Source organism: Mobula hypostoma, chromosome 23, assembly GCF_963921235.1.
Source record: "Mobula hypostoma chromosome 23, sMobHyp1.1, whole genome shotgun sequence".
NCBI lineage: Eukaryota > Metazoa > Chordata > Chondrichthyes > Myliobatiformes > Myliobatidae > Mobula > Mobula hypostoma.
In genome coordinates this window covers 3,087,084-3,110,057 of record NC_086119.1, presented here as the reverse complement: position 1 = coordinate 3,110,057, position 22,974 = coordinate 3,087,084, and the positions used below count along the sequence as shown (strand labels likewise).

The 22,974-nt window shown below is 42.1% G+C and overlaps 1 protein-coding gene and 1 long non-coding RNA gene across 5 annotated transcripts in view; one reads left to right on the top strand and one right to left on the bottom strand.

The window, feature by feature from the left end:
• Window positions 1–22,974, top strand: part of crk (v-crk avian sarcoma virus CT10 oncogene homolog) — a 120,407-nt gene that overhangs the window by 37,127 nt on the left and 60,306 nt on the right. Inside the window, exon 2 of one of the 3 annotated variants that reach the window (XM_063031814.1) lies at window positions 10,588–18,801. The exons of 1 other annotated variant lie outside the window; for it this stretch is intronic. In XM_063031814.1, coding sequence (XP_062887884.1) covers window positions 10,588–10,725 — 138 coding nt within the window. In that variant the 3' untranslated portion in view covers window positions 10,726–18,801. Of the gene's footprint in view, window positions 1–1,039; window positions 1,086–10,587; window positions 18,802–22,974 lie in introns of those variants that run through there. One more of the 3 variants, XM_063031816.1, reaches the window with a different exon arrangement.
• The window catches only part of LOC134337046 (uncharacterized), a 73,301-nt gene continuing 68,907 nt past the window's right edge, over window positions 18,581–22,974 (bottom strand). For both annotated transcript variants that reach the window (XR_010015921.1, XR_010015920.1), the window contains exon 4: window positions 18,581–18,761. This is a non-coding gene — a long non-coding RNA (uncharacterized LOC134337046). The remainder of the gene's footprint in view (window positions 18,762–22,974) is intronic.

Here is a 22,974-nt window from a genome sequence, read left to right as displayed (position 1 = left end):
AGAATTCCTGTTGTTTGGAGATGAAGCCAGCTGGTTGGGTAGAACGGGAATAGGAGCTCGTGCTGTATCAGAGTTAATTAGCTACAAAAAAAAATTACCAACTTGAGTACCTAAAGACTCCAAAAGCAGTCAGTGGGTATGTGAGAAAGAGAACAGATTGTAGATATACGTGAAGAGAGGAGTGATGATGTGAATGATATTGCCCCACTGGGGTCATTGTGTCAAATGACAGGCTCCTTTGCCATAAAACTATGAAATGTGAAACACTTGTCCTTGTCACAGACAGAGGAGCAGAATTAGACCATTCAGCCCATCAAGTCTACTCCGTTATTCGATCATGGCTGTTTTATTTTCCCCTAACCCAATTTTCTTGCCTTCCTGTAATCTTTGATGTCCTGACTAATTAAGAAGCTATCAACCTTTGCTTTAAATAGACTCTATGATTTGGCCTCCAAGCTGTCTGTGGCAATCGATTCCATAGTTTCACCACCTGGCTAAAGAAATTGCTCCTCATCTGTTTTAAAGGGGTATCCTTGTATTATGGGGCTGTGCCCTCTGGTCCTAGACTTTCCATGTTTGGAAATCTCTCCACGTCCATTCTATCCAGGCCTTTCAATGGTGAATGGTGTGAGATTAATGGGAAGCCAAAGAGAAATTAGTGCTTGTAAATCTGGGATGGAAAGTTTGAGACCATTATAGTAGCTTTTTAAAAAGTTGGAAATGTGATTCGAGCTGGTCAGCCTTCCAGAGATGGTCCCAGTTCTTCAGTGAACAGCCATGCTCTGAACATTTATCCATAATTTACAATTGTTGCACCAGTGATCTTTGATCTGTTCTTTAGTATGTGTTCCCATATGACTTGCTTTTACATACTGTCAAGTACTGGGCTGGTTATCTTTTGAAGTTGGAGTTGCCCCTTTTGAGAAAGCAATTCTGCAAGGTTGATTGCAGTATTTACATATAACCTTTGCTTCTCTTTCCATTTTTAACTTTTGTTCTACCTCTTCTCATCTGTGTTTCCTTCATTTCATGCTGTGAGCTTTTCAGTGAGGTGCTTTGGTGACAAAGGAGGACAGCAAACTCATTGAATGGGCAAGGTTCAGATAAGTATCTCCTTGTTTTCTTTTGCTGCTTGCTCACTTTGCTTGTTTTGTGTCAGAACCCAAGAGAGGTCTTGCAACATAAGATGTGTGGAATTCTTCTCGCTAGATTAAAGGTTAACTTTATTTGTCACGTACATTGAAACAGGCAGTGAAATGTATTGTTTGCCACTTTAATCTAACCTCAGCTCTAACTGCAAGGAATATGTAGACTTGATAACCTAAAAAATTTTCTTTGCTGCTTTTGTGCTGGCTTTGGTCATGTCATGAAATTTAGGCTTCAGGGGTGGCTTTTCAGTCCATCCAGTGAATTGAGCTGAATTCAATTGACTTTTTCTTGCATCCTTCACATACTTGAGTAAAAATCTTTGTTACATCTCCATCTAAATATGCCATGTGTAATCATAGTAATTTATAATAATTTATAACAAATAGAACAGTCAGTGTAATACAGAGTACACTCAAATCAGCGTGAGTTCATCAGTCTGATGGCCTGGTGGAGGAAGTTGCCCCAGAGCCTGTTGGTCCTGGTTTTTATGCTGCGGTACCGCTTCCCAGATGGTAGCAGCTGGAATAGATTGTGGTTGGGACAGCTGAAGTCCCCAATGACCTTACGGGCCCATTTTACACACCTGTCCTTGTAAATGTCCTGAATCATGGGAAGTTCACAACTACAGATGCACTGGGCTGTCTGCACCACTCTCTGCAAAGTCCTGCGATTAAGGGAGGTACAGTTCCCATAGTAGGCAGTGTCGCAGCCAGTCAGGATGCTGTCAGTTGTGCCCCTGTAGAAAGTTTTTGGGGGCCATACCAAACTTCCTCAACCATCTGGGGTAAAGGAGGAGCTATTGTGCCTTTTTCACCACACAGCTGGTGTGTACAGATGACGTGAGGTCCTCAGTGATATGGATACCAAGGAATTTGAAGCTGTTTACCCTCTCAACCCCAGATCCATTGATGTCAGTAGGGGTTAGCCGGTCTCCATTCCTCCTGTAATCCACAACCAGCTCCTTTGTTTTTGCGACATTGAGGGTGAGATTGTTTTCTTGACACCACTGTGTCAAAGAGGTGACTTGTTCTCTGTAGGCCACCTTGTTATTGTTTGAGATGAGGCCAACCAATATAGTGTCGTCAGCAAATTTAATTAGATTAGAGCTGTGGGTAGCAAAGTAATCCCATAGGTCCAATTCCATGCACCTCTAACTGTACTTTCTACCATGCCTACCAATTTCCCTGTTTCCTTTTTGCCACCCAACTATATGGAGTGCCACAATAGCATAGTAGTTAGTGCGATACAATTTCAGCTTGGTGCATTGGAGTTAAATACCAGCAAGTTTGTATGTTCCTTCCCGTGGCCATGTGGGTTTCCATCTAGTCCAATATGTACTGATTAGTAGGTTAATCGATCATTGTAAGTCACTTTGTGATTGGTCTAGGGTTAAATTGGGGGTTGCTGGGTGGTGCAGTTTGGTGTGCTGGAAGGGCCAAAGAAGTGCTGGAAGTGTTTGCTGCACTGTCTGTCTATAGTAATAGGCAGCTGTCAATCGCAGGGAATCATGCGTTTGCACTGCTGGTGGACTGTCCTCTCCAGGGTGCAAGCATGTTACTGTAGTCCAAGGGAAGGGCAAGTGCTGATACCGCTTGGCACCAGTGTTTATTACTATCTAGTAAAGATAATAAAGCAATGTGAAGGTTTCAATAGGTATATTTAATGTCAGAAATGTATACAATATACATCCTGAAATTCCTTTTCTTTGCAAACATCCACGAAAACAGAGGAGTGCCGAAAAGAATGAATGACAATTAAATGTTAGAACCCCAATGTTCCCCTCCCACGCATAAGTAGCAGCAAAGCACTGACCCTCCCCCAACAGCAGAAAAGCATTGGCACCCCCCCCACCGAGCACTCAAGTACGCAGCAAAGCATCAATAAAGGCAGACTTGCACTACCAAGACTACTCATTCACCCAGTATTCGACATAGCACAGGTGCTCAGCCGCCACAGCGAAGGGATTGTCAACATGATTCAGTTAGCCTACCAGTATGTGTGTGTGTGTGGGTGGGGGGGGGGGGCGGCGGAGGGAGAATGGCAGCACCCAGCAGAAGCTGCTAAGTCACATGGAACAGTTGTAAACACTGCACACAGATCTGAAGACTATGAACTGTGAGCAGTGTGAAAAGAAGATTGAGCGAGACATTGAATGTGGATAGGTTAAATTGGAGTTTAATCTAGAAAATGTGGCATGTTTAATTTGCAAAGAGAAACAATAAAGCTGATTCTGTAAATGGTGAGAGCAGGAAATGCAAGTAGTCAGAAGGACCTGGCTATCTCAGTAAATACAGACATAGTGTGCAGTAAAGTTAACGAACTTTCATACGGTCTGAAGTATGAAAGTGGAGAACGACTGAAATTCAATAGGTCAAAAACGTCATGCCGTGAGTCTGAAAATCCTGGAGGATAAGGCAGTAGCTGTGGAGAGAACAATTAGTTTATGCTTCCTTTAATTTTAGAATCTGGGCATCTTTCACCAGGCCATTTCAGAGGTAGGTCATTTAAGGGTTAAACAGATTGGTTGCTCTTGAGTTGAACATTGGCCAGACTGGACTAGGATGATGGCAGACTCTCTCCCCTTTGTTGAACCATATGGGTTTCCATGACAATCACAGTACCATTTCTGCTGACTGTTTTAAATTCCACAGCCAACTTGGTGAGATTTTAACCTGGCTCTCCAGTCCATGCTTCCAGACACAGTACAGCTATCTCCTGTGTTATGGCAATATTCACATTTAGAATTTGCAAATCTAAAATGCAATAAAATTCACCAAGAATTTACCTGGGGGAGGGGGGGAATAGCTATAAAAACTTGTTTCTTGATGTGTGCAGTCTTGTAAAAATTTGCGTACAGATCCTTTTACAAATGTACAACCTTGTGTTGCATGACCTCACGTGAAATGCTTAGAAAAACTGGTCCTGACACCACTGGACCATCATAAGCCATCAACTGGACCCCTGCAGTTTGCTTACCAACTACCAACCACACATTGGAGTCGAGCACGCCATTATCTTTCTGCTTCAACAGGCTTGCACCCATCTAGATGAGCCAGGCAGCACTATTACAATCATGTTCTTTGATTTCTCCAGAGCTTTTAACACCATGTGACCTGCTTTACTAGGGAGTAAGCTCACAGAGATGCAGGTGGAAGCTGCACTAGTGTCCAGGATTACAGATTACCTGTTCAGGCAGCCACAGTATGTGACATTGTAGAGCTGTGTATCAGATACTGTGGTTAGCAGCACAGGGGCACCACAAGACTGTCCTGCCCCTTTCCTGTTCACCATCTACACCTCAGACTTCAGATAAACTTGGAGTCCTGCCACCTTTAGAAGTTTTTGGACAATTTGGCAGTTGTGGGCTGCATCAGCCGGGGTCAAGAGGTTGAGTACAGAAGAGTGGTGGACATAACTTTGAGTGGTGTGGGCTGAATCAACCTGCAGCTCAACATCACTAAGACAAAGGAATTGGTGGACTTCAGGAAAGTGAAAATGCCCTGCATTCTCATTCCCATCTCCATCTCCATCAAGGGAACTGGTGTGGAAGTTGTCCAGGCCTTTAAATACCTGGGATCTCACCTGGACAATAAACTGGACTGGACTAAAAAGAGGTCCTGTACAGAAAGGGACAGAGCCGACTAAGGAGGCCCCAGTCATTTAGTGTCTGCAGTACTATGCTGCAGATGTTCGACTCAGTGGTGGCCAACATTCTATTCTATGCTGCAGTCTGCAGGGGCAGCTGTTGCCAAGAAAATCGATGCTTGTCAGGACGGCTGGTTCTGCTTTGGGGATGGAACTGTCTTTTCTGATGGTTGTCTGAGAGGAGGATGCTGCAGAAGCAACGGAGCATTATGGGCAATCCCCCTCTCCCCCTTCAATGACATATTGGACAAACAGGAGCCCCTTCAGTTACACTCATTCCACTTGAGGTGTGCCACTCAATGCCACAGGAGATCCTTTCTCCTTAAGTATATAAGTATATCGTTTCATTGCACATCTAAATTTTGCACTATTACCTTTTAATGCACATTTTGTATTTTTTTGTACCTCAATGCTTACATTACGTATTGTAAAGTTTACGTTTCTGACTGAACAATCTTGCAGCAACTATTTCCTTTGGGATAAATATTTATCTTGTTTTTCTCCCTTCATAACATAGGGTCACCTGTAATGGAATGCCTCACCGTTACCTATTGTCAAAACTATCAATCAGAAAGTCTGAGAGGATCGGTGTATATCCAGTTTTAGAGACTAATTGGAGCCACACCAGTATGTCCAGTTTTTGTCCACTAACCTGAAGTTTTAAATTCTCCTTCACTAGCGTTTGTTAGTCTGATTTCTCTGAGGGAAAGAATGGATGAAGTTTACACCCTGGAATTTAGAAGAATGATCACACTGTTTTTAAGGGCTCTTTTGGATGAGACACCAGTTTCTCTTCACTGCAAAATTGAGAGTCAGAGATTACCCTTCCAAGGTCTAAAATTGAGAAGAGAAATTGTTGATTCTCACAGATGCTAAGTCATTGAGTCCATTCAGGATAGGAGATGGCAGAATCTCAAATGGTGATGAAACCAACAAGAGTGAGAGTTTTTCGCAGTCAACATCAGCAAGGCCAAGGCTTTGATTGTCAACTTAAGGAAGTTGGCAAAACAAGTTGCCTGACATATGTCAGTTATAATAAGCCTGATTCTGGACTTCAGTTTGCTACAGGAATCAGATATATTGGAAAAGCAAAGATATTGAATAACACACAAAAATGCTGGAGAGGCTCAGTAAATGATTGAGGAGATAAGATCACAAGACAAAGGAGCAGAAGTAGGCCATTCGGCCCATCGAGTCTGCTCCGCAGCTCCCCCATGAACTAAACTATTCACCCATCTAGTTCCAATTTCCGGCTTTTTCCCCATATCCCTTGATACCCTGACTAATTAGATACCTGTCAATCTCCTCCTTAAACACCCTCAATGATCGGGCCTCCACAGCTGTATGTGGCAACAAATTCCACAAATCCACGACCCTCTGGCTGAAAAAATTTCTCCTCATCTCTGTTTTAACTGGGTACCCTCTAATTCTAAGACTATGGCCTCTTGTCCTGGACTCACCCACCAAGGGAAACAATCACATCTACTCTGTCCAACCCTTTCAACATTTGAAATGTTTCTATGAGATCCCCTCTCATTCTTCTATACTCTAACGAATACAATCCAAGAGGCGGCAAACGCTCCTCATATGTTAGCCCCTGCATTCCAGGAATCATCCTTGTAAATCTTCTCTGAACTCTCTCCAACATCATTATATCCTTTCTAAGATAGGGGCCCAAAACTGCGCACAGTATTCCAAATGAGGTCTCACTAATGCCCCATAGAGCCTCATCAACACCTCCTTACACTATTCCTCTTGAAATAAATGCCAACATAGCATTCGCTTTCCTTACCGCCGATCCAACCTGGTGGTTAATCTTTAGGGTATCCTGCACGAGGACCCCCAAGTCCCTTTGCACTTGAAGGTCAACTCATCTGATTTAATATATTTTTGATTTTAAAACCCCTAACCTGTACCAGCAACACAACTGGGCCAAAATTAAAAGAAACAGATACACTTAGAAGAATTCCAAAGGCTCAGATTTTCATGCTGTTTCTATTCTTGTCTTAGGGAAAGAGTCTTTAGATCTGACAGATCTCACTTATGCAGAAGTTTTACTTGCTGGACTTAGAAGCTAAATGATATTGGAGAATCTGGGCATGAATTTTTTTGACTGCATTCTGCCAATTATCTTCAAGCCTTCCAGACTTTGACACAAAATTAGGGTGGATAGAGCGGTGGGAGAGCCTGGACTCCGTATGACCAGAAGACAGGAGCAGAATTAGGCCATTCAGCCCATCGAGTGTACCACTGTTCTGTCATGACTGACATACTATACTTTTCAAACCCCTTTCCCTGTAATCTTTGACATCCTTACTAGCCAAGAACCTATCAACCTCTGCTTTAAATATACGCATCAATTTGACCTCCACAGTTGTCTGTGGCAATGAATTCCCCAGAGTCACTGCCCTCTGGCAAAGAAATTCCTCATCTATTCTAAATGGATGTCCCTTTATTCTGAGGCTATACACTACTGGAAACGTCCTCTGCACATCCACCCTTGCTAGGCCTTTCAATATTCAACACTCATTTCATATGTCAGTGTAACGAGGTGCAGAGAGATATTCATATGAAATGTACACAAATGCCTTTGGCATTGTTTTATTCAATCCCGAGGCAGTTTAACGTTAGTCAGAACCAGACAGCTATGTTTGGCACATGATGGTTCATCGTGACTGGGTGTCTAAAAGAGGGCTGGGTTAATTAATTCAAACAAGCCTTTTTCAGTCCTGGTTTGAATGATAAGGATTTTTTTCATTCTGGTTGTTTCTCCAGAATAGTATTTCATAGCTTAGAAATAAATTTAAGTTCAATTTTTGAACTAAGTGTGTGTATTGTCTGTCACACTATATAACCGTGAGATTCATTTTCTGCGGGCATTCACAGGAAATACAAAGAAACAGTGGAATCAGTAAAATGTTGCACACGGGTATGGACAAACAACCAATGTGCAAAAAGACAACTGTATAAATGGGGATAAATATCGAGAACATGAGAGAAAGTCCTTGAAAGTGAGTCCATAGGTTGTGGGAGTATTTCAGTGATGGGGTGAGTGAAGTTATCCCCTCTAATTCAAGAGCCTGATGGTTGAGGGTTATTAACAGTTCCTGAACGTGGTAGAGTCCTGAGGCTCTTGTGCCATCTTCCTGATGGAAGCAGTGAGAAGAGAGCGTGTCCTGGGTGGTGGGAGTCATTGATGGGTGCTGCTTTCCTGCGGCACTGCTCCATTGAGTGTTTGGGGGGGCTTTACTCGTAATGGACGGGGCTGTATCAACTGCATTTTGTGGGATTTTCTATTCAAGGATACATCGGTATGTCTCCATACCAGATTGTGATGCAAACAGTCGGTGTACATCTCGAAGGTTCCGTGCTTTTTAAAAAGTAGCCAGCCCGCTTGTGTTTCCATTGCCTTTTTGGCTGATTAGGGGCTTTTCCAGTGTCATCAGTTTCTGTCCTTGAATATCTTTGGCACTGCATGGTTGAATGTAATATTTCTTGTTTGATGGAGGAAAAAAATGGTTAAAGCCAACAGCACAAATTGACCATTGAATCCTGGGCAAACTATAGAGTTACCTAGCAACACACACAAAAGTTGCTGGTGAATGCAGCAGGCCAGGCAGCATCGCTAGGAAGAGGTACAGTCGACGTTTCGGGCCGAGACCCTTCGTCAGGACTAACCGAAAGAAGAACTAGTAAGAGATTTGAAAGAGGGAGGAGGAGATCTGAAATGATAGGAGAAGACAGGAGGGGGAGGGATGGAGCCAAGAGCTGGACAGATGATTGGCAAAAGGGCAAAACAGCTATTTTTGGTAACATGGAGGCACTTGGGCTCAGTAGAGATGGGAAGCTCAATTATAACATTCAGAAATTAAACTCAGCATAAGTGTGGAAAAGAATTGAGGGGTAAACACAAATTCTGCTCAAGAGCTAAACGAGAAGTATTTGGAACAAAGGAATGTTTTAGCTATAGTCTGCTTTGCTCAATGCGCTGGGTGTTGCCCTGACGGCTGCCCACTGCAATGACTCACACTTTATGCGGCTGTGACTGGTAGCAGCCAGCCCTCATTTGATTCTGTGTGCAAGGACATAGGAACAGCCAGGCAATTTATCAGTCTCGACCTGCTGTATTTCAAACGTCTGACTCCTTTGCCTGAAAGAATGTAGCTAGATAAGGATTTAAGATGGATGGGTTTTGCTTACTCATGTGGGTGTTAGATATTAAGATTACCATAATTTCTTTTTAACCCTGTATCTGATCCATATAGTCCCCATCCTGTTTTTGTGCTGAATGCAATTAAATTGATCCAGCTTTCCTGCGTTTTAACTTTACCCTTTCTGTCCTCCTGAAATATTTCTTAGTATGTCAGGAGCCCTCCAGTGTTTTTTTTTGAGTGGTCTTTGTAGCAGATATAGTACATCTGCTCAAAGCTAAAAAAGGATTTTCTGGGGAATTCGAAAGCAGGAAGAAGTTGTAGGAGAGAATTCCAGAACTTTTGGGCTTTTGTAACAGTGACATAGTTAGAATCAGTGAGGCCAGTATACCAAATAAGAGCACTTCAGAGATCAGAAGTGCAAAGGGATTTGGGAGTCCTTGTGCAGGGTTCCCTAAAGATTAAGTTGGTGGCAAAGAAGGCAGAGGATCAGAATATAAAAACAAGGATGTAATGCTGGGGCTTTAGTAGTGCAGTCACTTGAATCCAGTATGACATTCTGAAGAATTTTTACTGGTGGGTCTTCAGGTGGCTGTAGAGGCTGATCTGAGATCCACATTTTGTTGCAATGTGGGCGAGAATAAGTGGTGGCTGTGGTTAGTGACCAGCTCTTTAAAAGCTTTTGTCGGACTGCACTAGGATTATTGTGAGCAGTTTCCGGCCCCCTGGTTGCTGATTTATCATCGCCCTCAACCCCATTCTCCTGCCTTCTCCTTGTGACCTCTGATTCCTTATCAACCTCTTTTAAAGATAACCAATAACTTGGCATCCACAGCTGTCTGAGGCAATGAATTCGACAGATTTCTCACCCTCTGGCTAAAGAAACTCCTCCATCCCTGTTCTAAAGGGCCATCTTCTATTCCGAGGCTGTGCCCTCTGGTCCTATTGGAACCATTCTCTCCTCACCCACTGTCTAGGCCTTCCAATATTTGATAGGTTTCAACACTCCTTCATTCTTTTAAACAGCGAGTACAGGCCTAGAGCTGCCAAACGCTGCTCATTCATGGGTTAATTCTCGTGAACCTTCTCTGAACCCTCTACAATGCCAGCACCCACTTTCTTACAAAAGGGGCCCAAAATTGCTCTCAATACTCCAAGGACTGATGAATTGTCTCGGCCTGAAATGTCTTTTCTGCAGATGCTGCCTGGCCTGAGTTCCTCCAGCATTTTGTGTGTGTTACTCAGCAATGCATCCTTGATTTTATATTCTAGTCCTCAATCCTAAGTTTTGAAGTTTCCTTCACAAATCTCCCTCTGTTTAGATCTTCCTAATATGCTATTCTAACCTTCCTGTTTGAAAAGATTATTTTAATCTTTGCACTCATCACTGATGGGCAGGATGGTTGGAACTCCAAAGATAAAAAGTAGATTACTCCTAGTGTGTCTGAGAATTAATGGGCTCATGAGAGAGAATAAGTTTCAAGGATTAAATTGAAAGCTGGTATAGATTTGATGGGCCAAGTGGCCACCTTGTTTCATAAGGAAATGTAAAGTGAGAAATCTGCTATGAATCATGTCTATTACATTCCTGTGATATTCTCCTTTTGCAGTAACTGATTGTGACCTTGTATTGTTCTTGTAGGTTGGTGACCTAGTGAAGGTAACCAAGATCAACGTGAATGGCCAGTGGGAAGGAGAATGTAACGGTAAACACGGTCACTTCCCTTTCACCCACGTCCGACTTCTTGATCAACAGAACCCTGAGGAGGACCTAAGCTGAGTGGATCTGTTTTAGACAACAAAATGATTTGAGTCTCAGATGGGAATAAACTTTCTACAGTTCCATTTTCCAACAAACTGGTCCCCGCCCAAGCCCACACCCGGAGACTTTGGCCGTCTAATGTTTACACTAGCCCAGTGAGATTGCGGTTAACTTGCCTATGGAACTGTTGAAACTGTTTAGGTTGCGGTTTGTAGCCGCGGTTCTGGTGTATGCTTTAACGGTTACATTCATCGGTGAGTAATGTTCACATGATGGGCACATTTGGAGCTGAGAACAATCAGAGTTTCTTTCCTAACTAATCAATGTTCCTGCAAGTCTATTGTGGCTGTTGATCTGGATGTATGTGTGAGATTTGTAAAGGGCAAATGGAACTCTCCTATGGCCAAGTGGGCAATGATGGTTGCAGTACCACACTAAATCACATCTCAGCCCTGTACTTTGCTGGTCTTGTCTTTGATGCCCCTAAATTAGAAAAGGGAGTGAAGAAGAGATTCAACCCAACCCAAGTCATCCAGTAGCCCTTCTACAACAGCCAGTTTGTGGTCTTTGGTAGGATCAAGGTCTGTAATTATACCTTGAATGCAGCTGGTAGCAGGGAGTATCAGGGTAGTGGAGCAGGTGAAGTGACGATAAGCCTCTTACACGATCTCACACAACATCAAGGTTCATGGTTGCAATTACTAAACACTACTGGATAGGGATGTAAACACAAGAGGTCCTGCAGATGCTGGAAATCTAAATTAACACACAAAATACTGGAGGAACTTGACAAGTAAGGCAGCTTCTGTGGAAAGGAATAAAGAGTTGACATTTCAGGCTGACATCCTTTGAATGTTGCTGCTTTTTACGGAAAAGGCATGAAGGTTCTTGGCCGAAAATATCGACTGTTTATTTTTCTCCATGGATGCTGTCTGACCTGAGTTTCTCCAGCATTTTGTCTGCATAGGGATGGACCTTCAGCTGAATATTAAGCAAAGGTTTAAGATCATTTATGTGTATCACTTCAGTAGGGTAAATGAGTAACACAAAATGCTGGAGGAACTCAGCAGGTTACGTAGCATCTATGGAAAACATTAACAGTGTTAATGTTTCAGGCCAAGACCCTTCATCAGGAAATCCCCTGCATTGATGCTGCTTGATTTGAGTTCCTGCTGCATTTTGTATGTGTTACCCTGGAATTCCAGCATCTGCAAAATCTCTTGTGAATATGGTAAATGGTTTTATTTTGCAGTAACCATTAAAGAGACACTAACTTTTGGTCTGGGTAACTGATAATGTTCACCGATATTGACTTAATAGCTGTTAGATATGTTCATATCTTGGTGACATTTTGAACATTTGGCTGTCTGATCTGTAAACATCAAATGCCACTTAGTCTTGCAGGCCTTTTCCAAGATATTGAGTTTTGCCAAACAACAAACCTAAGTAATTTTAGGATTTTTAGAAGAGATGCAAGTGTTTTTTTTTTAACTTGCTGCCACATAAACCAGGAAACACTACAAAAGATTAATGCTTGATTTTGGGAGGGTTAAAAGCAAGTTTAGATCTTGTGTGCTGATAGTGTGCAGCAAATTTATGGTGGGGGACAAGGGCAATGAATTAACCATGTTTGTTTGTCTTCTGATCAATCAGTGCCTAATGACCAATTATTAATGTACACTTTGGCATTCCAAAGCAAAGAACCATGTTTCTCAACAGCGTTAATGAAAAATGTTTTCCTTTATCATACACTACCTACATCTTGGCACATTCCTTGGATGGTTCCTTCTCTCAGACGCATAATGGACTCCAAGATACAGTCTTCCAGTTGTTACTTGATATGAAGCCTCGTTGCTCCATGACACAATAACGATCTAATGAATTGTACAGGAAGACGTAATACAACACGTACTTCATCTTCTGGACTGAACTGCGTCTTAATCTCTCATGTTACGTTTGACATACAGCACAGTTAAACATAGCAGCTGTACTAATGCTTCTACAAATGTCTTCTCTGAAATTTATTTTCCTTTTTTTTAACCTTTGTTCAATTTCTGTTCTGATTTCAGATTATATTGAAATTGTTTTTGTTTAATTCAGTGTAACAAAATCTAGACTTGTATTTATTGTTATAGGGTTGCTGTGACCACTTTTCCTTAACGCCAATAGCTCGGAGTGGTGTGTGGAGCGGGTAGCCAGTGGTGGCATCAGGACCTGCTCCTCAAGTGCTTGTCATACTGATATTTGGCAAAGGCTGGAGATGTGAAACAAGTGGGATGGTAGGGAGAATTGTGTTCATTGGGGGAATGAGCATCTCACCTACATATTCAGTGGCCAAACATTTCTATGCAATTTATTGTCACTTCAGGCCTGTTTCTGGTAGTTTAATAAGTGGGTTTCTTTTCTGCTTCCCCCCCCCCCCACCCCATCCGGCAGTGTGATGTCCATTAAAACAAGGTTTTATTCAGCCCTGTGATTTGTGACATCCCTCTGCATTTCTCACTAGCCATCAGTACTCTGTGGTTAAATTTAAACCTGACTATCTCCTTGTGTGTTGCTTCATCTGAGAGAGATTGTGAAATGAAAAGAGATCAATGGTTGTACCTCCCATCTGTCGTTTAAAATGCAGGAGACATCACATCAGGACATGTCTCAGATGCACATGAGTTTTTAAAATCTCACCCTCTCCCTTGTATCCCCCTTATATGCACATTGAAAGTAAGCAATGACATAATTGATAGCTTGGTTCTCGAGTTTTACCTGAGAGTAGTGAATAATTGTGGCCTGAAAATGTGCTTAAAGGATTTTCTTTGAATTACCTGTGTCCACACTTTCCTTGGAAAGGCTGATATTAGTTGCAGAAGAGTGAGTGAGTAACACGTGTTCATTTTCAGACTCTGTTTTCTGTGTCTGCGGGTCGTGAGGGAAGAGGCAACAACAATGGTTGCCTTTGACTTTTGGCATATGCATTGACTTCCAAAGCCTAAATGAATTTCAGTTCTAAAGCACATCTAGAACAGCATACACATTTCCCAAACAAAAACTGGTATACAAGTTTTTGGATGGCTGCTACCAGGTAACAAATACCTTAATTTATAAGGCAATTGGAGGGAAAATGAGAATCGTCAGGATGAGCTTCCTTGGAGACAGGAGGTTATATACTAGTGCTGATTGGTTTCTGTACTTAACTACACCTTGTTTTTTTAAAAAAAACATACACCAAAGCTGGAATAAGTGATCTGAAAGTATTAATGGTGTAGGCTTGATTTCCTGTTAGTTTCCCCACCTTTGTGATATTACCCATCAATCATGGTTGGTCTGTACAAATTCACACTTTGTATGAAAATACTATTACTAGTAGAAATTATATGAACAGTATTAAGTTGATAATTCAAAGAAGATCTTGTAGTTACAGAAATTTTATAATTATGGGGTCTTAATATTTGAGCCAACCCTCTGAGCTTAGGTCACCTTTTCTACAAAGCAATGATGGTTCAGTGCTGCTCATTATCACCAAATTCCTTCACCTTTAGCTCACTGTCCTTTGTTGCAATCAGTCAGTAGCTTCAGTTGGTTGAAAGTGAAAATGGAACCAGCCGAACGAAGGTTTTGAACCATTGGAGGGTCTGGGACATTTTTTAAGACAAATGGTAACTTTCCCCTTACTGCCGGTGCATGGGCAAAACCATTGGGTGTAGCTCATGAGTTAATTTTTGCTCTTATTTTCCTGTGGATCACTTTGCATTGCTTCTTAAACCCATCAGTCACCCTGCAGGGACATAAGCTGCCGACAGCTGCTTGCCAGAGTCTTCTGCTCTTCTGTCCTGCACCAGTCTTTCAGGGGTTTCCAGGTTGCTATATCTTTCCTCGGCTCTCCCTGGGGTGAGGTCTTTGAAGCTTCTGTTGGTGTTCCTGTAACATGATTATGGGGTTGCTAGCCCCATACCAAATTGTCCTTCTTTTGCAGCCAGGCTTGGGACTGTCCAATGCAGAATTACTTTGCATTGCTACTATGTGGAATATCTCAGAACCTGAAGCCCCCGGGCTGCTGCCCACCTTTCCATTTACCAGCCGATGTAAAGAATACTGCAAATCTGGGACTTGTTCATTTGACTCTTGCTGACACCATAATACATGGGAGCCTTAGGCCCATTGAGTCCACCACTTCATCATAGCTCATTTATTATTCCTCAGCCTCTTCCTGCTGCCTTCTCCCCATTACCTTTGACATCCTTACTAATCAAGAACCTATCAACTTCCGCCTTAAATATACCCAATGATTTGCCCTCTGCGGTAATAAATTGCACATATTCAGCAGCTTCTGGCTAAAGAAGTTCCTCCTCATCTCCTATTCTAAAGGGATGTCCATCTATTTGTCTGTCCTCTGGTCCTCCATGACACAAGCATGTCAGCAAACTAATACAGCTTTCCAAATAGCTGTCTCGCTTTCCAGAAATGGGTGTATTCTCATTACATTCTGGAATTGCCTGTAAAATGTAGTGATTCATTGGTTAAGTGTTTTAAATGTGATTTATTTCAGCTTGAGTTCGCACTAAGTCCTGGTTATTACAGTTTTATTAATGTGTGCATTTTCCCCATGGACATATTGTTGGTAGCTCTACCCATCTCTTTGGCAGGATTACCATACCTAATTGTTAGTGACTGGAAAATAGTGAGAGCATCTGCAGGTGATTACCTGCCAATGCTTGCTCAAAGAGCCGGTGGAGTCTATTTAACATTATTACTCTCAAAGGCATGCTAGATGAACAACGAGACAGTTGTAGTTTCTACTGAGGTTGAGGAAATGTGGAAACAATTCCATATCACAACAGCACATGTACAGTCTGTGGAGCCAAAACTTCTCGAGTCTCTGCTGGTGGCAGCTTCATTTGCAGATTTAATTTATTTTCTTGCCAGGCAAGAATAGAACTTGCTTATTTGAGTGAGTTGCCCTGATTAGAAACTGATGGAAATTTGCACAGTAGGTTTCACTTTTGTGTTAAAATTCAAAGTGTTATTGATATTCCAATGTCAGTGTTACTCCAAAGCAATGACTGAAATCAGTTTATTACATGTATTTGAAGTTTCTGTTTCTGCCCATTAAAGACTGCAGGTTTCATGGCCAGTAACTTTAAACTCTCTCCTACAGTTCCTGTGGTTAAAATATCAATATAGAAATGAACTGAGCAACTGATAAGTCTCTGGTGTTGTATTATTTGAGTGTTTCGGGCCTTTTACTTGCGAGACTGTTGCAGGAGTTCCACTTTAGCCTATTTGGGGTGGTGGGGAGGTCTTGATTTCCTTGCCCTGCTTGCCCTTGTATATCTGATGCATGAAAGTTGATCAGAGTTTAAACCTGCCATTTGGGGAAGATAATTATCCCGGATAAAACTACAGGCATAGCTGATGTGTAGACTTCCATATCAAAGCATTGTGATGAGTGCTGAATATGACATTATTGCAAGAAGCCATTTGGTGCGGATACATGTATTGAGGATATAATAGCTCTTCCTTCGTCTGTTTTCTTACATATTTAATTCAATTCCAATTTAATCTCTGTAGATGCAGTTCTTTCTACTTCCTACACCAAATGAAACTATCATTAAACTCTATGCCATCTATAAGATCTTGTTTAAGGTTCTGGTTATGGCATTTAAGAATTTTTGTGGTTAATTCTGTGGTTAAGAAACACAGCCCGGGTTTGTCCTGCTTAATAGCCCATTGCTGCAAATAGTCAAAGTGACTAAGGTGCTGAACTCACAGCCACATGCATGGAAGAATCCTTTTTGCCAACTTCCATTTGGCCACTATTTTACATATCTAATGAAAACTAAATGCTGTTTGTTTTGAAATACTTACTTAACACTAAATTTTCCAATGGTTTAATGACTGAAATGAAATGTTCAGTGTTGACCGGTAAGGAGGACCAATGTCCTTCCCTGATGCTACACTATACCCTGCCACTGAGGTGGAGAGGTCCTGAATTGAACTTGCAAATAGTTTTGCTGCTGGAAGAGACAAATGGGAATATAGGCCTTCCCTCTGGACTTGCTCAGCTGCAGTGCTTGGTTTCAGTGCACCCTTAACCACATACCTGTATGTCCTGCATGACTGACCAGTAGTCAACAAAAAAAAAGGCTGATGAATAGTCAGTCCCAGATGGGGTGGGATATTCACTATTATAAAGTACAAGTAGTGTCTGACCAGTTGGCAGGACTGATATTTTTGTTGTGAATGTTGGACTTTCTGAGGAAATCATTGAACAACAACAACAATTGCCACTACAGAGGCCTTATCTCCCCGAGTCAATGTAACATGAGTAAGTACCTCGGAGCTGTATGCTGGAACTGTGAATATTGGCCCTTTGGCCCATCATGTTGTGCCAATCCTTTAACCTACTCCAAGACACAAAATCATCTGCAGATGCTGGAGTCAAAACAACACTCACAACACGCTGGAGGAACTCAGCAGGTCGGGTAGCATCAGTGGAAAAGATTGGTCGTTTCGGGCCAGAACCCTTCGTCAGGAACCTACTCCAGGATCCTTCCCCTATGTTTTCATCCATGTGCCTATCTAATAATCTCTCAAATATCTCCACAGATTTGCTATAAACCTGCTACAAACAGGCAGGGAATATTAATGAAGCATTTGAAAGATGTGCAGTGTGCATTTTCCATCACCTAGAAGTGACGGCAAGTGTGCATTTTGGGGGGGGGGGGCGGGAGAGTAGACAGTCTGGAGTGAGAGGGTTGCACAGAGGAAAGACCTTGGCTTATCATGACATTGTGATGCTGCACAGGACCAAGTATTTCTAATGTTCTGATACTGGACCCCTCTCCGCAATGATCAATGGAGCAGTGTTTTGTGCTGCATAATACTTCTGGCCCTCCAACATGTATGCAGTTTGAATGTGTACGTGGAGAAGTAAAACATCGATTACTTTGTCTCTGATCTGCTCTATTAATGTTTGCTGATGAGACTGTTTCCTTTACTGGAAGATGGCGAAGTAAGCCATCCTGACAATTAAGAAATACACTCTTACATTTCCCTGGAGCTCAGTCGTTGAGAGTATTTCTTGTTTGGGTACTGAGCAGGATTATAGTCTGAGCTAATCTTGAAATGGAAGAATGGGGATGAAAGGAATTGTTTTGCTGCCCCACCCATCAGGGACCAGTGACAAAGCATGCTAATTCAGCTGTTTCACCTTATGCCATTCAAAGTCTCCCATGTGAAATGGGAGTATAGCGTTGCATGGGAGAGCTTTGGCCTCTGTCCCTATCATTTGTCAATTTTTAATTATCTATAATTGGAGCCATATTAATTTGTTTTATCTGTGCTATAAGACAGTGTTGAGAGTGAAGCCTGCGTGACTAAGCGTGAAGCCTACTTGGGTATCTGAACCAAGGTGGGAATCTTAGATTCCTATCCCTTCCCAATCTCTGCATCAGGTGAGATTGACTGAATGCCACGTTCAAGGCAATCATTTGGTACTTGAAAACCCAACAGATTGCACTGAAAAATGGGTGGCTGTACAATCAGCTGGCTATTCTGGCCATTGTTAATCCAAATACTCTGGGATCAGTTTCCCCCGGGATCAATAAAGTATGACTATGACTATCAAGGCTTTTGTCCACTAGCTGGAGTTACTTTGCACCTTAAGTTTTTAACCCATTAGTAGGATTGCATCCCAGAAGATAAAATGTTGCATATTCTGTTTTCACATTTAAGAGAAGTTTGGATAAGTATATGGATGTGAGGTGCAGGTTGATGGAATTAGACAGAATCACAGTTTAGTATAGGTAGGATGGGCTGAAGGGCTGTTTGACTTTATAACTGCATCATGTACAAAAGGGAAGAGACTGAAGAAACGCTATTTTCAAAACTGACATTCTACAGTTCAAAACATGGTTTTATTGTAGTACAGACACTAAAGTCAGGAAAGTAGGTGACAATCTTGAATCCCTGTGACTGCGTGGGTTTCCTCCGGATGCCCTGGTTTCTTTCCACATTCCCATGTAGTAATCTGCAATCCCAGTGTTTGTGGAGTACACGGCCTGCAAGATTATTTGAAATTAGGATATTGACAGTATTTAACACATCTATACCGAATACTTGTCTTGTGCATCTCACAAAAAGCTGGAAGAACTCAGCAGATCAGACACAATCTCTGAAGAGGGGATAAACAGTTAACATTTCAGGCTGAGGCCCTTCATCAAGTTTCCACAGATGCCATCTGAGCTGTGTTTCTCCAGCTTTTTGTGTTACTTTGGATTTCTAAGTTCTACATGCCTGACGTATTTGTTAGACATAGAGGGCTATATTACAGGGATGAGTTTGGCTCACGGCCTGTTTCTGTGCTGAATAATTGTATGCCTGGTGCCACTACCCATTTGCGCAACTGAATAGGGTTGAGCAAGGCATTAGCTGGAGTTTAAATGGGGGGGAAAGACGAGGTCTTCACTGTGGTCTATGCTGCCATCACCAAGAACCTGTGTTAAACAGCTGGCCGGCACTTTGGGTAAATGCAGGGTGCTGCTGGTGTGATTGCAATTGTATCCCACCCTGTAGCTGGTTATACGGAACTTGGAGTGGGATTTGTTTACAGACCTGTGGTGGGTAGCACTAACTTAATGCAGACAGTGGGCTGTAACCACACCGCTGCTAATTTCATCATTGTCTATGGGACTGACAAAAGAATTGTCCAAGCGTTACAAATTTTCTCCATTCAGACCTCAGTTTGGGGTTCTGTTAAGGACTAAGCCTGCCTCATTCCAAACATGACCTGCAGTTATTACAGGACATGCAAGCAATTAAAACAAAATTAAGTTAACACATTTCCATCATTTCTATCCACTCATAGAGATCAAAATTGAGGAATCCTGGTTGAATTATGGGTTTGACTTTGTCTTCCTACAAAAACAATGTCCATGCAGACTTCAACCCTCAGCAAATGTGTTAAGATGCTCTTATTTTTGTAATTATACTGTACTTTGTCAAGCTGTCGGGAGGGGGAATTCTGGGTTAATACTGTGGAAATGTTATTGCATTGTTAATATGAAGAGATGAACCATCAACACTATATTCTCCATGACAATTAAAATACATCTTTATTTTCTGTAGCATGTATTGTAATGTATGTTTATTATACCTAGCAAATAAATCACTTTGGAAATTACTTTGTGATGTCTGCTTCAATCTGGGTTAAAACGCTGCCCTAAGCACAAAGTGTCTACAATTTCAGAACCTCCATATTCGAGGACATTATCTCAGGATGAGATTTTTGTATTGTCCAGGGTACTGTCCCAAAGCACAGTTCCATCTGCCACTTCAGGGCAATCATGGAACATCCCACTTGAAAATGTCCAAATCCATTCTGGTGTTCCACCTTTTGAGGTCCTTGAGGTCCTATATACTGTGAAGTGAACATGACATTTTATTTATAAATGAGTAAGAGTTAAGTCAAAGATATGCACTAAACTCCTATCTCTCTTCCTCTCCAATTTTTTTCTTATCCTAAGCACCATAGATCCCATGCCTCCTTACTTTCTCAATAAGCCTTGCATGGGGTACCTTGTCAAATGCCTTGCTGAAATCCATATACACAACACCTACTGCTCTACCTTCGTCAGTGTTCTTAGTCACATCCTCAAAAAATTCAATCAGGCTTGTAAGGCACAACCTGCCTTTCACAAAGCCATGCTGACTGTTCCTAATTCCTAATCATTATGCCTTGCTGCCTATTCCTAATCATAATGCCTAGTCACATTCTCAAAAAATTCGATCAGGCTCATAAGGCATAACCTGTCTTTGAGAAGGGCATGCTGACTATTCCTAATCATATTATGCCTTTCCAAATGTTCATAAATCCTGCCCCTCAGGATCTTCTCCATCAACTTACCAACCATTGAAGTAAGACTCACTGGTCTATAATTTCCTGGGCTATCTCTACTCCCTTTCTTGAATAAGGGAACAACAACTGCAAACCTCCAATCCTCCAGAACCTCTCCCATCCCTATTGATGCAAAGATCATTGCCAGAGGCTCAGCAATCTCCTCCCTTGCCTCCCACAGTAGCCTGGGGTACATCTCCTGCAGTCCTGGTGACTTATCCAACTTGATGCTTTCCCAAAGCTCCAGCACATCCTCTTTCCTAATGTCTATATGCTCAAGCTTTTCAATCTGCTGTAAGTCATCCCTACAATTGCCAAGATCCTTTTCTGTTGCAAATACTGAAGCAAAGTATTCATTAAGTATCTCTGCTCTCTCCTCCGGTTCCATACACACTTTTACACTGTCACACTTGGTCCTATTCTCTCACGTCTTACCCTTTTGATCTTCACATACTTGTAGGATGTCTTGGGGTTTTTCTTAATCCTGCTAGCCTTATCTTCTAGATCTCTATCATTAACTGGTTGTGTGTTTTAACCTTTTTAAAGCTTTTCTTGACTAGATTTTCACAACCTTTGTACACTACGGTTCCTGTACCCTACCATCCTTTCCCCGTCTCATTGGAACGTACTTTGATAATATAATACCTGCTCCCTTAGAATGCCTTCCAATTATTTTCCCCCACTACTGATGTCAGGATCACCAGCCTATAATTTCCTGCTTTATTTTTAGAGCCTTTCTTAAATGGTGGAAAGATATTAGCTCTCCCCTGGTATCCCACCTGTCGCTAACGATGATTTAAGTATCTTTGCTAGGACCCCTGTGATTTCTGCACTTAGTTCCCACAGGGCCTGAGGGTCAACCTTGGGGATTTATCTACCCTAATTTGCCTCAAGACAGCAAAGACTGCCTCCCGTGCAATCTGTTTTGTCTCACTTCTATAAATTCAGTCTATCACCTGAGTAAATTCAGATGTAGAACATTCATTTAAGATCTTTCCCCATCTCTTTTGGCTCCACACATCGATTACCATTTGGATCTTCCAGAGGACTAATTTTGTCCCTTGCAATCCTTGAGCCCTTTACATATCGGTAGAATCCCTTAAGATTCTCCTTTCCTTGTGTTTTGGGACAACCTCATGCAGCCTTTTAGCTGTCATTGCATTTCTTGTAATAAGCACCTTTTTTCTCTCTTTAACCAGAGCTTCAATATCTCTTGAAAACAAAGGTTCCCCTAACCTGTTATCTTCACCTTTTTATTCTGACAGGTACATACAAGCCTTGTGCTCTCAATTTCACTTCTCAAGGCCGCCCTCATACCAACTACACCTTTGGCAGAAAACAGCCTGTCACAATCCACACTTCTCAAATCCTTTATGATGCCATCAAAATTGCCCTTTCTCCAATTTAGAGTCTGAACCTGTGGACTAGACCTATCTTTTTCCACATTTACTTTGATACAGTTTGTTTGTTGTTTAGTTACAGGATAGTTGAATATTCCTGTTGTGGATGTGGGGAAACCTTCAGTGTCCCTGATGACTACACCTGCAAGAAGTGCATCCAATTGTGGCTTCTAACACTCCCTATTAAGGAGTTGGAGCTGGAACTGGATGAACTCGGGATCATTCGGGAGGTGGGTGTTGGGGAATAGGTAGGACATATAGAGAAGTATTAAACCAGGACTAGGTGACAGTCGGGAAAGGAAAAGGGGTTAAGCAGCCAGTGCAGTACCCCTGCGGCCATCCCCCAAACAATAGATGTATCAGTTTGGATACTATTGGTGGTGGGTGGGTGGGAGAGAGAGAGATGACCTAACAGAGGAAAGTGAGTGGTCAGGTCTCTGGCATTGAGTTTGGCTCCATGACTCAGAAGGGAAGGGGGGAAGAAGAGGCGGGTTGTGGTGATAGGGGAATGGACAGGAGATTCTGTGGTTGAGAATTAAATTCCTGGATGGTATGTTGCCTCCCTGGTGCCAGGATCCTGGATATCTCAGATTGAGTCTTCAGTATTCTTAGGTGGGAGGGTGAACAGCCACAAGTCCTCCATGTAGATACCAATGACATGGGTAGAACAAGTGGTGAGGTTCTGCATAGGGTCTTGGGTGTTAAGTTAAAGGGTAGAATCTCAGGATTGCTACCTGTGCCATGTGTTAATGAGGCCAGAACTAGGAAGATTATAAAGTTTAACTTGTGGCTAAGCAGTTGATAATAGGAGGGACAGTATCAAATTTTTGGATTATTGGGCTCTCTCCCAGGGAAGGTGGGATCAGTCACGATTTAGGAATGGGGCATTAGGTCTACACATACCTTCCATTTTAATTCCCTCTCCCAGCACTTGGCCTGTAGCCTTTGGTATCAAAGTAATTCAGTTGCTGTTAGCAA